The sequence below is a fragment of the Varroa destructor genome, unplaced genomic scaffold, assembly GCF_002443255.2.
Source record: "Varroa destructor unplaced genomic scaffold, Vdes_3.0 BEIS01000005.1, whole genome shotgun sequence".
Lineage (NCBI taxonomy): Eukaryota > Metazoa > Arthropoda > Arachnida > Mesostigmata > Varroidae > Varroa > Varroa destructor.
In genome coordinates, this window is record NW_019211458.1 from 12,376,849 (window position 1) to 12,395,193 (window position 18,345).

At 38.0% G+C, this 18,345-nt stretch overlaps 1 protein-coding gene and 1 long non-coding RNA gene across 9 annotated transcripts; one reads left to right on the forward strand and one right to left on the reverse strand.

Annotated features, from left to right (window-relative positions):
• Nucleotides 1-189: 189 nt before the first annotated feature.
• PICK1 (protein interacting with PRKCA 1) lies at nt 190-8,820 on the reverse strand. 5 transcript variants are annotated; one of them, XM_022808242.2, is made up of 7 exons: nt 8,675-8,820; nt 7,950-8,101; nt 3,863-4,070; nt 3,423-3,612; nt 2,866-3,260; nt 2,171-2,479; nt 190-1,206 (listed from the first exon to the last, which is right to left on the reverse strand). In XM_022808242.2, exons 2-7 carry the CDS (start codon nt 7,994-7,996, stop codon nt 751-753), a joined length of 1,605 nt encoding a protein of 534 aa, XP_022663977.1. In that variant the 5' UTR covers nt 7,997-8,101; nt 8,675-8,820; the 3' UTR covers nt 190-750. The 5 variants fall into 5 exon arrangements, with proteins under 5 accessions (XP_022663977.1, XP_086846599.1, XP_086846598.1 ...); XM_086990473.1 differs by lacking the exon at nt 8,675-8,820 and adding an exon at nt 8,573-8,667; XM_086990472.1 differs by lacking the exon at nt 8,675-8,820 and adding an exon at nt 8,429-8,566.
• Nucleotides 8,815-17,773, forward strand: LOC111251568 (uncharacterized). 4 transcript variants are annotated; one of them, XR_015328673.1, is made up of 4 exons: nt 8,832-8,968; nt 11,935-12,331; nt 14,463-15,103; nt 16,446-17,773. It is a non-coding gene; the product is annotated as an uncharacterized LOC111251568 (long non-coding RNA). The 4 variants fall into 4 exon arrangements; XR_015328672.1 differs by lacking the exon at nt 16,446-17,773 and having other exon boundaries at nt 8,815-8,968; nt 11,935-12,322; nt 14,463-14,741; XR_002673855.2 differs by lacking the exon at nt 16,446-17,773 and having other exon boundaries at nt 8,817-8,968; nt 11,935-12,147; nt 14,463-14,741.
• Nucleotides 17,774-18,345: the final 572 nt, after the last annotated feature.

Consider the following 18,345-nt stretch of genomic DNA (forward strand, 5'->3'; position numbering starts at 1 on the left):
CAGTTATAGGGAATAGACCCAATCCAAAACTGATTATATATTAAAATACACCTAAAAAATTAACTACCTTATTTACAAAAATAGAGGATGGTATTATATAACTATTTTGACCTAATGCTACAAAACAACATGCCCCAACGATTCAATGACAAAAAGAATTGCGTATAAAAAATAATAATTACACGGAAGTTCCTTTTGGTCCAAATGGTAGTGATCTGTTCGGGTTGGCATTGCTTATTTATTAAGAAGCAATGTTAGGACGCAGCCTTTAATATTGATTATATTCATAAAGCATAGAATATGCAGCAGTTCTGAACGAAGAACGATGTACCTCTTAATATCTGAGACGATTTCGTTAGGAAAATTGGGAGCTGGTGCCACAGTTCAGTCTATATACAAGGTACACGTTATATGAAAATTATTTTCTGAAAAAATGCGTTACTAACATGGTTGTGTTCGCGTCATTATTATAGAGATTACGAAGTATCTTTGACGAAATTATGTTTATTTATCAACAATAATAATTTTGTGACGATATATATTTCTCTTCTCATTTCTAGCCCTTTATTATTTTTCTTGTCCAATAAATATTTGTATTTATTTTCTTTTAATATGTGCCGCCGCAAAATGACATAACTTTATGTTATTGGTGATAAGTTTATAACTGTCACAAAGTTAAAAAGTTATATAATTCGCTAGTTAACCATATTCACTCTCCCCTATACAGATTCCTTTCGCATACACTAACATTTAGTCCAATAGATCTAAAAGTGGCTGTTTTGGCAACTCGGCCGGGTGTGGACCCATTGTAGTTGTGGGGTGCGCAATATTAGAACCATTGGTCTGTGTAGGAGCTATCGACATTCCACTCTGGAGGACCGAGAAAAGGTCTAGCTTATGCTGATTATCCAGGCCAACTTCGCTGCCGAGAGCAGTGAGGTCTCCGAGTGTGGAGCTCATGCCGGCATTAGCACCAAGTTCGACCCGTCCGAGCTCGGCGAACTCCTGATTAAGTGACGCTAGCGTATCAATAATCTGGTCACCTGATGTAGGTGGATTGAACGACTGGACACTATGTGAGTTGCATGATGGTGTCCGTGATTGCCCATCACTGGTTTCAATGGACAATGAAGCGTCTCGTGGTATATCGACGTCGTTATCATCGGCTAATTTCTCATCAACACTTTCGCTGCCTTCTTCTCCATCCTGTAACACGAATGAACGAGATAAGTAGGGTTTCCCCCTAATTTGCTTCAACTGCTTTTCGCTGGATGACGAAAAAAAACTTGCGACTGCCTCTGATTTTACCGATTTTTTTGAAAAAACTTTTACATTGTAACTTCCTTTTGGCCTACGCGTTTTGGATTTCTCAATGAAATCTGTTATCAAGCGACCTGCACAATAACACAGTTCAAGCATACTCCACATCGCGTAGACACACCACTTTCTGTTCACCTAATATAGATTTATATTCGTTTTTTTGTTGCTTCACTATGATATTCAATATCGAGCTGAAGGTTTTCTCTGAGTGCAGTTGCACTTGAGCTATGAGCTTCACTATTACGTTCCCAACAGCAACCAGCCAAATATATTCCAATAATAGATTATAGATGTCATATGTGATTACTCGCAGAGCATTTTGGGAAGCTTTGGTCCATATGACAATTTTGCACGATACGCATAAATTCATCTACTTTCTCAACTGTGCAGAAGAGAAAAGAAATTAATAGGTAAATGGGTATAATATCTGAAACAACATGAAGAGCTGAGTATGTACCGTCCGTGGCTAAGAAATAAAGTGTATTTGTTTCGAAAAGGATATCTTCGCTTGATTAGTGCACAACATAGCGTGCGTCTGAGTACTGTGCGTCATAGAGAGGCATGAATAGTATGTATTTCTTCGTTTCTAGTTTGGTTTTCCCGTGGGTTTATAATATCGCATTCGAAAATCTGACCGCTCTTAATTGCTGACTTATTTTCAGACATGAATTCAAGTTCACTTTAACGTCATCTTTGGAACATGTTGACAATAACTAGAAAGCTAATTGAAGCTTGAACGTAGAGGTCTTCCCATGTTTGGGAGCTAGACAAACTTGTCTTGCTGAAGTCAGTAACTTTTCAACTACAGAATAAACTACAAACAAAAGCTACGGAAATGAAGTGGGTTTACCTGATAGGGACTGGGTTGGCTGGAGTCCTGATAGTGGAAGGTGCTCTTACTAAGATCAACCTCTATGGGAAATATCGTCGTGCCGTTCAGAGCGTCACAGCAATCTGTGTGATACTGGGCTAATGCAGACACTAATCTTTGTAGCTGGAAGACAATATCTTGCACGTGTTTTTGGTCGAGAAGTTCCAACTTTACAAGAACGTCAGCTCGCAATTTGGCAAACTGAACTCTTGCCTCTTGTCGACACCGCAAGATTAACCGGTATTCATAATTACCCGTCTCCACACGATAAAGCGGTTCCTGCAGTGCCTGCGATCCGACGAAGATTTTTTTCAAAATAATTTTTATATTTATTTATTTCTCTTCATATATATTTAAAGGTTACATTATATATTTATATGAAAATAAAAATAATTTTTAACAAGACTAACTTCAGTAAGCTGGCCTGCACACGCCAGCGTGAATAGACGATGGACGTATGTCGTGAGAATAATATTGGCAACGTTGGTGTATGGAAGGCGTCCTCTGTAGATAGCTGTTAGTTGAACTAGGTATTTTTTGATTTATAGAAGTATTTTAGCACTTAATATTAGTCGGTTCGTTTTAAAAATTTAATTTAATCTTTATTTAAGATTAAATTTGCTTTCTCTAATAGAATATTTTAGTTTCATAAAACTATATATTGTAACAATTACCTGATATGCGTACTCCTCATCGTCCATCTCTTTAACTTTAAGGCAGTACGATAAATACTCGAATTTAGCATCGGCGTACTTTTTCACCGTAAGTTTGGTGTCTGGTACAGCTTTATGCAAATACGTGTGTAGATCAGAAAGCATTGGTCGTACCGTTTTCAACAACCTTATTCCGTGCTTTTCAATGGAGCGATGCGCCTCGCCAAACTCGGTAAATGCTTCTGACGCACGCGGTTGGGGCTCTCGAACACCAATTTCTGCGAACACATCGCCGAACTGCTTGTACACATGACAGAGTTCAAAAAACGCTTTTAACGTTCGATGTGTATGTTCCATTAGACCTCGATAAATACATTCGTTACGGGAAAGCTCATCCATTTTCTTCACTAGGCTATCTGCAAGTGATCGAAATATATACAACGCTTACTTAATGCCTAGTAGTATTTTTAATTAGTAGCTATTGAGCGTACAATTCAATCCGTGAACAAATAATAAATGTATAGCGTTCATACGTTCTAGTATTCGTACTAAAACGGTATTATCAGAAGGTAGAATACCGTTACAGAGGATCGCCCTGCTTAAGCCGAGAGCATCCGCTGTGGATGAATTCATATTATCAACAATCCGATGTTTGACTTTCTTCAGGACAATATCAAGCGTTTTCCCTTGCTTTGGATCAGCGTGCAGTTTATTGTAGTTGATTGTGACCTCTGACTTTACCGACTGGATCATCTTGGCGACCTCCACCTACCGGTAAAATTCATTGTCGTTAGTGAAACAACGAATTGTTAATCAACGTGTTCGGTTTTGCTGCCTGATCAGGTACGCTTCCCTTGACAGGTAACTAGACCACTGAAGCTGCCGTCAGTTGATTTTCTCAAATCAATTACAATGCTCCTATTCATTCAGCAGTGTTCTCTCTGTCCAGACCAGACGGTTGGCCTGTGTGTGAACGCAAAGGCCCAAGTAGAGCGATGTATCTAAGATAGATAGTTACCTTCGTCTTGCTTTTCGTACTCTTCCCCGATACAGCAACGATTTCATCGCCACTTTGCAAAGTGCCTTCCTTGGCAGCAGGCGTATTATCAAATACTTGCACAACATAGATACAGGGGCAAAGAGGAGCTCCGCCTCCAATTGAGATCCCGATGAGATTGTTGTCATCTTTTTTCAACGTCACCGATCCTGACGTTACTGTCATCCCCCTGTAATAAGACGAGAAGCAGCCAAAGTAGAGCTAACCGAAATACTAATTTTCTGTCGTTGTAAAGTTAATTGCCAATAGTCCTAACTGTACATAGAAATACTTTATACATGTTTTTTCAATTTAAGCTTTTACACTTGTTTTAGTATAATACGCAATACGTTAACTTATTTAACCTGAGGCCCACTAAAAAGCCCGCTGGGCAGTATCGCATGTCTATAAAATTGCAACTACACAATCAACTGATCGCTATAAACCAAGCAAACACAAAGCCTACTACGTTTAGACGATGTGGAAACACCATCCACTCGAATAATCCACTAAGGCGTGCACTATGAAGTCCTTACGATAAAACCAATGTAAGTATGTTGCAATAATAATTACGGTACATCATATGAATAGTGGAACAAGAAGGCCCCAGCTTTTTTTCTGGTAGCAAAATGCCTGAAAACAACTTTATTACAGATGTTTCATAAATTCTCCCACTTTCAACGAAACAACAAATCTTTCCAACAACATTGAACATTTTATCGCCTTCATGTTGCCTTGAGTTAGGCCCATTTGGTTTCTTTCGACCGTTAATTGACCCACTGACGTGAACCGCAGCCTTCACTTACTTGAACGCATACTGCTGGTTTTGTATTTATGGGTCTTTGAAGAGAACTAGTCTTTGACTTTATGGAAAGTCAAAGACTAGTTCTCCTGGGCTTAACCGATATGTTCTTATGCTCTTCTATTGTTATCGCGATTGCGCCCTAGTTCATGACCTAGGCTTTTCCGCACGCAGACAAAATCTTTTATATGATTCACTAGACAATTTCTTCGCCCTTTGGGGTTTTCATGTGAGCCAAAAAACACTTTGTAATACTTGGCCTCGTGAAATACATTAGCCGTTGTTTTCATATTCAGCTATCTTATACAACTAAAACCAATATGCAGAAGCGTTTCACAAAAGCATCTAACATCAGCCTGCAATAGAATATAATGGCCATTAAATACCAAGTATTCCGGCGCAGACTTCGTAAATTTCGCATGGAATTTAAAATCTCGTAAACTCAAACATGTCCGGCACCGCCGCTCTAACGTAAGAGCTGCGTACCCACAAGTTACCCACAAAATTTCATCTAAAACCCATTATTTTTTATAAACTAAAAACACAATATTTTTTTAGATATTTAAGAGAAAAAATTAAAAAAGAAAAAAACAAAGCTAAATACCGAACTAGTCTATATGAAAATACATATTTCAGGCTACAGTAGTTCTAGCCTAGTGTCTAGATTAGCATGCGAAACAGCACGTTAATAGATCGTATGTCTAAAGAGAAGGAAAGTGCAGTTATTAATAGTGTATACATTGGGTCTTCAAACATAATCGTCCTCTGAGGTCCGCTATCGACGGGCGGCAGCAACTGGAATCGGTAGGTTGACGTAATCATCGTTCAGCTCCTTAACTTAACTCCTTATGAAGACGAGGGCTGCCCGCGAGATCATAGAATACCAAATATACAGGCATATTTCAAACACAGGAAACAAGCAAACAAATAATACAAAATCAAAGGTCAGCAATGATGAAAATAAATACAAAAACAGAACAATTCATATGAATATAAGCAAACATAATTCATACGAGAGAAAGGAGATACGAGAGAAGCATCATGAGGCAAACACACAATGTGAAACCAAGCAGTACATTGGCACTCAGGACAACACACGTAGTTGCAACCCTATTAACCCTACATGTACCATATACATGTCGAAAAACTCAAGAACTGCGTGTAGAAAGCAATATGAACGGCGTATGAAAACACTGCTTGGCTTTGTCGAGAACACAATCTATTTATGTAAACTTTTTAGTAGATATAGCCGTAAAATCTATCAGCAGGTTGATGTCTTGTGATCAGTACAGTGGCTTAACATATAAAATACTTGAAAACAAAAGTCATTCTTTGACGTTCGCCAAAAACAGAATATTCTCAGCAAAAGTAAGTGAGTAAATGGCAGTACGATAAACATTGTCTAGGCTAGAAACGGCGGCGCCAAAGATTCGTAAGGCTTCTCTTCGATTATAATCTACGTGTATTCAACGCAACGAAAAAAACATCTGCTAGTTCGTGCTACTATGTTACAAACTGAAAGGCGTCTATAATAGTTGCCAACGAACATGAAGCGAGATATGAGGTCGCTCGTCCTTAGAACACTTCAATCGACAGAAACGTCGCACTTAATCTGCTGATCGTAACTAAGCTTTCTTAGATTATAGTTGTTTGTCACAAATACTCAAAATAGTAAAGATACAAATAGAAATACTGCGAGAGATTCTGCAGCCATCTGCATATACTTCCCTCGTTGATTTTATGACATTGCTATGATTGCAATGACATTGCTAACATAATGTCGAGCTAATCTCCCTGACAACCCAGCAATCGGCAGGAGGTTTGTGTCGAAGTGAATTAACGCCGTATTTTTAGATAAAAGCGAATTAAGTGAAAGCTAATATTTAAAACACAATCACGAATACTGACAAATTTCTTATTTAGAGAAACGAAAAGATCTATTTCATACGGCCGCACACCATTGGATTTAATGCTGAAGGCCCATAGGCCACCATTTCCCGCATAAACACTGCCGTAATGATGGCCTATTTGCAGCAGATTAGCTTGAAAAAATCAGCAAGATTTGCGACGTGTAATAATAATAAAATGTTAAATAAATAAATAGAATCGAATAAATATAATGAACGCGCCTCAAAGATGGGTCAGTCATCTAAAGAGAGCGGTAACATAAACATTAGGTTTGCATAGCTGTGAGACCCCCCAGCTCTAACACAATCGTTGCTGGGGTGACTACATAAATGGATGCTTAAATGCAGCGTTTCCGCTACTCTTTCATATGAGATTAATTGCTTGCCGCTGATAGGTAACTAGAAGAGACTTTCATGGTAATTGATAATTAATATATTATAGATAATTAGCAAACTTAGGCCCACCATTGTAGCGTTGTGAGCATGTGTAAGCCACTAACTCTGGCAAGCATAATGAGAGCAAGCACGCGTTCTTCCTAATACTTGTTGGTAATGACCACTTACCAATCGGTACTGTGCCAAAATAGCAGTAGCATTCAAATCTTAAGATTAAGTATCTTAGAATTATCGATTTACCATAGCAGTTCCTTTAGCGTTACATAGAAGGAACCGGGCGAAGCGGTAAATATTGCATGAAATATATTGGCCTTCTCGCGTTAAAAGAATTCCATACTTGTGAAGTCATATATAATAATATAAAAACATAACACATCTTGTACAAGTTGCACGCTTCCATACCACAGTTTACTGACCTTATATACATATATAAGGTTAGTGAACTAGATTGGGTGCATGCACTCTATAAATACAAAACAAGGCTATAACAGACTCCCTAACTTTTCACATTCTCAAATGGCACTCCACTTCAGATGCAATTATTCGTTCACGGTTCGAGGTCATGGAAGGCCTGCGTGTAACTTTTCAGGAAAACAACAGCTGGAAAAAATTCTTGTTAGTCTAACTTTGCAAAGAAGCACTAATCCTTGAATGGTAGCACAAGCACATCTGATTTTTCTAGGTAGGGAAATTCAACGGTCCGGCAAGACTAAATGAAATTATATCGCATTTGCGCATGTATGTTATAACTCACTTAAAAAACTTGTAACTCACAGACAGTAACATAGACACACAGGATCCAGAAGGTGACTAGGTCAGACAAATGCGTCTCTGAATTTAGGCGCAATTTTCCAAGTTAGAGAAAAAGTTAGTTGGCTTGTAAATACACAAACACGAGGTAATACAGCTACGAGGGATACAAAACTAGAGGTGATAAAACGAAGTGCAAGATGAAGGCACTTACATTTTGTCCTCCTCGTAGAAACAGTTCTCATCGTAATCGAGCATCATTGTTCTTCAGAATTTAGAATAAGTCAAGACCGAATGTAAGATTTCCACCCGCTCGATGCTGGAACTTATTTTCACGGCCTGTCCGAACGAGGTCGGCCGCAAATTCTAAGCAAAAAAACAAAGTATAACATCATGATTCTGATTATATTATTACAATGAACGGTAATGGTTAGTTTTTATGGCATAGATTACGTAGGAAAGGCAAGTTCGCTATTCGAGTAGGAACGAATATGCCTTTGTGCTCATCCGTACAGTTTAAAAGTACTGAATAAAGAGATAATAAATATTATTTCGGCATCGAATTATATTTCACGACACGACAGTATCTCCCACGTATATACCATATGTAATATAATATGAACGATTAGATCTCCGTATCCACTAATTAGAGGGTAGCATATGACTCTAATGTATCATCAGATTCGTCCCTACAGGCAGCAAATTAGGTTGATCAGATAGCGCAACCCAAAAACGTTCTATCCGAGTTAACTCTTGCGAAAAACACAATCAACCGTTTCCTTCGAATATGAGGGAGTCACAATTAGAATGGGACCAAAAAAGCAAAATGCTGGTTACTGGTACGCTGCTTGATGGAAGTTCACAGCAAACACGTATTAACAACAAGCTATTTCCATAGCCCACTGTACACATATGTACGTATGCTATCGGCGAGCCTACCTATCCATAGACGGCTTTGGAACAAAAGGCGTGATCCAGCAGATGATAGAAAAAGGCTCTCCTCCTCTCGGCCTCCGACGAACATGAAGCATCCGTCGTAGCAGCATGCAACAGAGAGGCTGAGCAAAAACCTAGCAGAATTTGCTCCACTCCAGCCGCCAGGCTCCGCATGGAAGGCGAGAAGGGAACGAAAGGACGGGCCTGTTTAGGAAAACCCACACAGGTGCTATTTGTAAGCAGTTCGGCCACTGTCGACTCCTTTTCGTTGTAGAGAAATTGCAACGTTAGTTACAGGTACGTTTAGCTGTCTCACTACGAAAGCGATATTAGGCTGAAATTCGAGGCTGTATAATTTATGCTGTGATAATGGCGGTTCTAATATGCCGACGTTGTTTCGGGTTACGGGACGTTCTTTGCCGCGGAACTCGGGAAACTCAATTGGTAGCTTCTGCATTTCAAATATGATTGGATGGGATCAACAGCGATTGTTTTCACATTTGTAACGTCAACACGAACTGCGGAACCATTGAGAAGTTGACAATCACGAGTAATGGTAATTGCATTGTTAATGCATAGACAGACTGTATAAGGCCGTTTTACATAATGATGCCTAGTGGCCCAAATGTCAGAAAGCTAAATTAACCCTTTTGATTCGATCTTATTTTCTTCTTAGTATATCTTTTAACATCAATTACTAACATTCATCCTCCGAATTTAACTCCGTTCTCGATGCCCGTTTTTACAATAGTAACCGTCTAAGTAAGCAAATTCAGTCATTCGAAGCAGCTTACTCAGTTATACTATGACTTTCAACTGGTTACAAATAGCAACAACTATAAAAATACGCCTTCTAATATTGTTATGTGTTTATCAAAAACACAATTTTCAAGCTCCTCTAATTTAATAATAACTAATTTAAACTTCATTGGTTTTAAACCACCTATCATATGTGAGCTGATGTTTTAGTATATCTTCTGTTGACATCTTACACCAAAGCTTTTCAAATACGTAAAAGACATTTTTTTTGTACCAGATTTGTAGCTGCAAGTGGACTTCAAAACGGAACTTGACTATAGAAACGTGCCTGCAATTTAAATCTCCGGTCATATTCATGCTAACAAAAGGCAATTCTTTTCACATGCACGTTACCATTTTGTATAGAACCATAAAGCTAACTAATAATATCGTTTATTACTGGAAAACATTTAATTACATAGAGTACAAGAAAGTTCTTAAATTATAGCATCTCTGAACACGCCTTGGTCCAAAGGATCTGCCTTACCCCCGTCTCAGTTTTTGTGATGTTTGAGTTCCACATTTCGACTTGATACTACTTGTTGCGTATTGACTGTATTATAAACCTACCTATAAACTCGTCATGCAGGTTTAGGAGAGAGTTTGAGTGAAAAAATAGCTTATAAAAGCTTTATCCGTTTGCGAGCCGTCGAGCATACGATACAGTCTAAGACGACATTGTGATCAATCATATCCATTTCAAATTTCGAAGTATTTCGCAAAAAAAAAAAATCATCTCAACGTAATCAGCCGCATACGTACATCACGCATACATAACCGTGCATTCAATTTGCTAAAGAAATATATGGAATGGTATGCCAGACATTTCCGGCGATGCCTTGGTAGTTAACTAAGCCGCAGAAGAATGAAAGTATTCGTTCTGCACGTAAGTACGGTCGCGTTTGATAAGGTCTCAATTTGTGACTTTATATAATATATATATATGTTGTTTAAGTCTTTTATTAGGTTTACGATAGGTAAACTTAGCGTAACAAACTTTGAATTGAACTATTGTGGGCGTCAAAAATACCTTAACGCATTTATAGTGTTTCAACTTATAAAATCCACAAAAAAATGAAAACGAAAAATGATTATTAGTAGTAAATATATTAGGCTAAATCAGATGGGATCGCTGGAAATTTGACTTGATCCATTCCATTGCATCTTGCATAGGCCCCCAGTTAATGTAACTAGAAGGTTGTAAACTAATTCTTCCATTGAATCGTACCGATCTAGTCGATCCCATACGAGAGTTGGCGCAGGTTGGTATTATTATATAAAGAGAGTAGAGACGTTCGATTTCTAATATAATAACAATTTTGCTCGATGGGTTAAAATCAAGATGATTAAGAGTAAAGCACTTGATAAGTACGTTTCCCGATGGCAGGCAACAATCATAATCGTAGTATGAGTCCAATCAAGGGCACGTCCAGTCCATCACTTTTATTTCGAATTGGCTTTAATTATCAAGAAAGCAAAACAAAGTTCGGCTATAGATTAAAATAAATTACATTTTGCGATTTTTCTATATATATGTATATATCCATCCATATTATTCAGGACTCGTATCCGCGATTCACGTGAGGTGATGACGGTTAAAAAGATGTAAAGTTATTATTAGGCCAGTTAGAATGGCTTTGTATCACATGATCGAACGTGAGAGAATTACGCGCTGGTGCTGAACAAAAGTGATTTTCAATTATTGTATAGTGTCGTGCTATGTGGTATCGTTGCATTATTGGACGGAATAACTTACTGAAGTGTATAAAATGAAGAAAAATCGAACGGTAAACAAACTACACGTTGCGACGTAACATGCTGACCAACGTCGCGGACATGTAGCTCGCGGCGGGCAATAATCACTTTTTGCCCCGCGACGCAGCACTCTAACTGAGACAAACACAACGGCTAAAACGGTAGTTCTACCCTTTGCCAGGGCTAATAGACAAATGACACAAAATAATGGCAAAATGAGAAAAATTGCAATTATCATAGCTTTTCTTTCGTGTTTAGGATACAGACAAGGTCATGGTTACCTTGAACTGAACGATAATCCCAAACGTCTGGTCTCGCTAGTCGAAAGTCTGATCGCGAAATGACGTAATTATCAGAAAGAGCATATATGGCAATGATGTACCTAGCTGCGGACAGTATTGTCAGGGTAGGAAAAATAATAGTATCTTTTCAGTCAATCGTGACTGAGAAAAGGCTTAGTGCGAAGTACGGTATGTCCTGCAATATTTCTATTCTGCCTTACAATCAGCGCTTTCAATCAGTTAAGATGCAATAATGACATTATGCTGTCTCAAATAATTATAGGGCAAGTAAAGTACTACCTCATTATTTGACGTAGGTCTAAAACTCATGTTTTGCTAACTTTGGAGATAACTTTGCTAACATAACCGCAAATCAGATATGAATTAAATTATTAGTATGACGTAGCTTGGGTTTGTAATGTTTTTCAGGAACCTATTCAAATCCTAATCCTGTAAACAACAGTGTGCCCAACGGAAGCCATCACCTATCGAGTTCGAAGCGTCGGGAGGCTTCGCACGTCTACTATAGAAATGATTCCTTTAATAATTGAAGATCGTTCACAATGGTCTTACATAATGGATCTCATCCCATCATTTCGACTGTGGTTCCGCCTTTGCTTTCATTTGTGATCGATGTAACTTGTAAATGTAGTATTTTTTTTATTTTTTAGACTGTCATACTACGAACACCTTTTGATTTCGAAGTTGAAAAATTTACTTTGTATTGGTTAATTAAGTGGCAAATACGAAATTATGTCGATGCCGTGAGCAAGTGTGATTTGTACTATGAAGCCACAAATCGCTTAAAAGACATTCGGTAAATAGTGTGAGTTATTCTTTCCTAATACATAGTATAAATAATGTAGTTAATAGTTCTGCCTTTTTTAAATTTTAAAATAATTATATGCACTCTAGTGTATGTTACGATGCCTGAAAATTTCAATTTCAACACATTTTGTTACGAGTTAGAAGTCAGTGGACAGAGGCAACGTTCAATGGTAGTACTACACATGAAACAGGAATTATTTATTTGGGAAATGGCAGCAAATTAAGATATAAATATTCTGATCTGGCAAAAGCAGGCAGAGGGTTTCGTCTATATAAACAGATTAATAACTATATAGACATCGGCGCCATGTTTGATCCTGCAGATGCGCATGAAATGCCGGTGCTTCATGGACGAACCGTACCTATCACTGTTTGCTAACCAGGCTATTTTTATATCGGCTACAAGCATAATCTAAACCACTTGCTTCCTCGAAAAGTTTTAGGCTGATTCAGTCTCTCCTGTACAATAATCCCCGAATCAAATAACTGTATCCTATCATGGTTAGGCTATAGAAAAAAAATATCCAACTTATAGCAACAGACGAGCCAAACTATAGACTACTAAAACCGGTGAAGATCTTGCCACATCATTTATCCAAGAATTGAAATTTTTGCCTAAGCCGTATATTTATAGCGAAGCTATAATGAATTAGAGCATTAAAAAATTGCATTGAATAAAGGGATCGATAAACGAGCCACAATTTATGTATTACAGCGAGCGAGCTGAATAACCTTATAGTATACATAAGAAGCGATACACTTTGAATCTGCAATGTTCTCGCAGTTCAGAGTTCAACTGCATTGCATATGGTCTTCTATCAGTTGTGAGATGAAAGACCGTTTTTGACCTCATTATTTAATCGATACTGTATTGAACCATAGAACTACCTGTAGCCACTGGCTGATAAGCGAGCATTCGTGACGATGGCGTAAAGCCTCACTTTTCGCTATATCGATTGATAAAATGGATGTCCGTAGGCATCGTAAAAGCTAACGATACCTTCCGAGACCGAATCAACAACGATAAGGTGCACGCTCACTTCCAATAACATGACATCAACCAGTTCTTCTGTACAAGACACACCGTCTATGAAACGTTTATTCATAGCCCACTTTCAGTTGGGCTTAAGACAACGTGGACAGTGATCTCTGCGTACAAAAATAGCCCATGTTGCAGGGTAAATTAAAGTGGAAAGCTCACAAGCGTTAAGTCAAGAACTGTATGCTCTATCGTAGATTTAGACAAATTAGGTCATTCACTCCAAGCTAGGACGACGTAAGGGTATCGGCAGCTCTAGCCGTTTTACCCAATTGCAGGTACCGCAAAAGAACACACAGCCTAGTAAGTTGTACAAAAAAGAATCGTTTCGCTTAAATGAAACGCACCTGCACCATTTTTTTGGGCAACGAATGAATATTGCGTCTATAAAAATGTCCTGCCTGGAGTACGAAAAATTAAGACGCGACATTTTCGACTTGCGATACGTGTCCAAACGTTGCTATGATGAACGATAGCGCCTTTCTTTGCTAGAAGCCTATGTTGTTCCCAGCGTACCACAGCTACCTTTCTTTGCACCCGCGTCGAAAAGTTCTTTCTGCTTATGTATGTATCTATATGCGGAACGCACAGCAGGCTTGTGGCCTCCATAACTGATGCGGTGATAACGTATGGTACTGAGTGATGTTTCATTGAACTTATTAAGCAATTACCAAGTATTATTGGGAGGATATTTATAGAAGGATAATTCTTCCGGTGATCATTCTTCATTCATAAAATACGATAGTATCCTTTGTATTTCTCTAGTCAAAGTTAGGTGGGATCTGAAAGCTATATATGATATCCGATAGTAAAATATATAAAGAGGATAAAGAAGTTGTTTGCGTATTTGAAGACGTGTCAGTATAAAAATTAATTACGATTAAAATGAATACTCAAATTTTACCTGGGCAAAATCGCTTAGCCTAGACATTTCCAAAAAATATTCGCCTTATCGGTGTATACTTTGCGCGTTTTAAATTAGTAGTGCTCGACTGCGATAAACAGCTCTATGCTGTTTAAGTAGCTTTAAATAACGTCCAAAACTACTTAAGACATAAGTTTAACGCTGACTTGTGTAACTGCTGAACAGCTCTCACGGCTACCGTTCAAACTCGCTTAAGTCCAATGGGGGACGAACGTCAGTATATCTACAGCATCGAAGACGTACGCCCGTATCACAAGTTTATGCCTGCTATCATGGCTCTGAACGGCACGTATAGGAATACCAGACTCTTGATTGCTTCGGGCGCGTACCGATTGGGATTTACTGTTCACATGCTGAAGTGTTATGCCCAACAATTTGTGAAATGCGTCCACTGCTATTTTCGCTACCAACGAACTTTAAATAAAGTATAAAAAATAAGTTCTAGTTAAGGTTTTCTTTCATGAAATAAAGTAGCACGCAACGCTCACAATGGATGCTTACAACTCGCTAGCTTAAGAAAAGGAACAAAATTAAACAATTTAAAAGTTGTAACCAGCATGAAAGAGCCTAAAGGTAATGGAGTACTTTTCTTTATTGTACAATCAAAATCGCTAAGCTTGCTTTTCCAGAACGGTTTCTATCCGCTTTTTCAGAGCGTAGTGTGTGTGTGTGTGTGTTGTTAAAAATACACAATATGATCTGAAAGTATATACAGCCATTCGTGTGGGAAAAATTGATTCAAATTTGTAGCAGTTGTATAACAATATGACTCAACAACGTGACCGAGACAGCATGTCAACTTAATGGTATGTACCTCTGTAACAGCTTTTACAAAATAATTAAAAAAGTGTCGGAAACTGCTTGTTCGTCTATAGGGTAATTTATTGAATTTGAAATGTTTAACCTACATATATGTAAAGATTTTTTGAACTTGAAATATTAATGAAACGCACTACATATTTATGAAGTAGATATACACAAAGTGAATTCTGGGCTCGGTAGATGGCCCGAGTAAATTACTAGAAATTTTAAAGAATATTTTTAGTAACGCGATGCTCATAATATTTTCAAAAATCATCGGTTTTGCGAGTGCAAAAACTGTTGGAGAATGTCAAATACCGATTTATTTTGATGAAATTGTATTTAAATGTATTTTTCATAGAACTCCCCTATTAGTTGCTTATTGTATGGGAAGAGAAAAGTATTTGACGTAGCTGAAATATGACTATCTCGAATTGGTTACCGCTTTTATTGTAAACGGCCATATTTTATTCGCTTTGTGATCTTAAGCCATGTGCGGGCGATGCAATCCGATTATAACGAACGTTTTCAGTTTTTCAAGAGAAGCTGATTCGTGTATCCGCACAATGTGGTTGTAAATAAGTGGTGGGCACTATGGCCTGTAAAGCCTGCAAAGTTATGTTGTGTAGGTACGTAAGTTGTGATGTTGCTATCTTCGCAAGTTTGTGTCCCCTTCATTAAATCCATTGAAGTTCAAAACTGAAACGTATTTCGCGCTACAACGTTTCAACCTTGCCATGCCAACACAATACCATGAACAAATGCGTACATTTTATTTAAGATTTGTTGAAGCTGCGCATTTTTTTAAGGCGCTACTTGATTTATTGTGACACAAGCAAACGAGGTGTGGAATTTTAGTAACTCGATTTAACGCTGCGGTTGCTGTGTATGTTAAAAGACCGCCGAGTTTTATACGATTTAGATATTTGACTTAGGCTTATCGACACTATCTGAATATCTCGATAATATAATCTGTGCCGATATCTGTCTAGTGTCTTTATGTTTCGGGTTTTACGTCCAGTATCGCCGCTACGATATGAAGTTTGTCTATGTCCGGGTTTGAACCTAGATCACAACGTTAGATCACAAGATTAGCAATAACAATGTACAATACAAGGAAGCAAATACAAGCTATCATGGAAACTGTTCCCAATGCCTAACTTTACTATATAGCTCTATCTGACTTCGCTTTGGTAAACTTCAATAGCTGCACACTCTCTAGTAGTTATTGCCAAACTGAAATCGTTCAATTGTTTGTTTCAAGGTTGCGATTTCATACTTACCTAGGCCTAGCATTTAAAGAGCGATATATGCGTTTCTAAATGCTCACACTCAAAATTTATACAGGTGCCCAAATTGATGATGTGCGTCAGAAAAAACCGCGCTCGTTAACCATAGGAAAACGTGGTGAAATAATTGCTTATGTGCCTAACATGCTATAAGTCGTTTCCCCGTGTTGAGTACATCGCAGAGCATGAACAATCAAAGCACAATTATTCCTGTGGTATCTACTCAATGGTACCTGAGCCTCTAAGGACTATAGTCTAAGGAACTTTGTTGAAAGTTCTTTAGACTTTAATCTTTGGTCTCATGCCGAAACCGTCGTTTCTCATCGCCGAACCATAACATAAAGTTAGGAATCACGAGAAGCAATTGCGTTCCGCGCTCCAGGTTATCCCGGAAACAGCATATCAACTGATAATCCGAGTGTTACCAAATGGTCAGATGAACATAAGCAGAAATTGATGGCCAGCCAATGACCTCGTTCTGTGTCATCTAGTACAAAATGATTCAATATGTAAAAAAATTACGTATGCAAATATTGTTAAATTATTTAAACCAATATGATGCAAAAATTAATCTTATGGTGTAATAAAATAATACACGCTGGCGTTGTATTATATGAAAATCTGATTTTTTCATTGGCTCACTGTGTCAGTCGTGATAGGCTAGCACTCGGATAGCTTGAACGTCTTCCTACAATCCTCCGTGTTCTTCTAGCGTCGTCAATAGGAAAGGATTTGAAACTGTATTTCTTTCACGGAATCATTACGCACAATGGAGATTTCTTATATTACCTCGAGCAACAATATTATATATACGGTGATAAACTATTAATTAAGATAAAATATCTGCGAGAGATGTTTCGCCAGTGAACTGGGCGTTTGTTATTCTTGCAAACTGAAGCCTTAGCTACGATATAAAAGGTAGAACGCGAAGAACCGCAGGTTACATAAACCTAGACAGAAGTACACAACTTTAAGATGAAATCGGTATGTCTTAAGAGGGCACATCTTTGTGATCAAAGTGATATTGTGACAGGATAGATATTTTTGCCCCCTGTCACCAATACACAGCGCCATGCGCGTGAATTGTTGGATCGGTTTGAATGGGGCAGTAGTATGTTATTGACATCTCTCTGCTGCATAACAGATGAGGAGTTACCACGGAACAACTGGAAGTCATCTCACCGCAGAACGTACACGTTTTGTCCTGCTATCAACAGCTATCCATCTCTGTGATGCCGGACGGATGGAATATTAAATGGACATCTTTAAACTAGATTTCGGGTGGAGTCTTATGCACCTATGTTCACATGGTTGTTATCGGCTATTGACAGTCGAAAAGGTTCAAAGTTTATTTTAATAACATACAATTGGGTTAATAAACAGTATATTGTACCTAGTAATGCTGCTTGTTGGTTACCTATCGAACCCTTTATCTACACTGTTTTCAATTGAAATCAACTTCTATTAGATCTGTTAATACCGTAATAAAGTGAAAACACAAAGTGTTAACATTCGCATAAGGTATATCGAAGTAAAAAAAAACTAGAGTAACTACAGTCATTACCGATAGAGAAGATGTCCTATTTCGTCTGTCGTAATAGCTAATTTTTTTAAACCATCTACCTAACCCTATTTTTCCTCTCTTGAGATTGAACAGACCTATTATAGAACTAACGGACGAATAGGATCTACTTTTATGATACTATGTATAATTACTATGTACCTATATATATTATAGATACATATATATATATATTATATTATGGATATATAACTCAGTGTAGCAGCTCGAATCCCTAGCAAATTTAATAGATGTATAATCGAGCATCTATTGTATGAAGTAAAGCTGACGGAACTCTGGATGAGCCGAAAAGAATAACAATTATTAGCTGTGTTGACGTAGCCGTCATGTCGAAACGTAATTTTCTCGGAAATTGAGGCCGTCATACGTATGCGCG

Excerpts from the sequence above, each read along its gene's own strand:
- PICK1 (XM_086990471.1), bottom strand. The coding sequence starts at position 5,504 with ATGATTACGTCAACCTACCGATTCCAGTTGCTGCCGCCCGTCGATAGC. Across the intron at positions 4,071-5,421 it reads ATTATGTTTGAAGACCCAAT|GGGGATGACAGTAACGTCAG; the intron begins GTATACACTATT and ends GTCTTATTACAG. Across the intron at positions 2,480-2,865 it reads ATGAGGAGTACGCATATCAG|GCACTGCAGGAACCGCTTTA; the intron begins GTAATTGTTACA and ends GTCGGATCGCAG.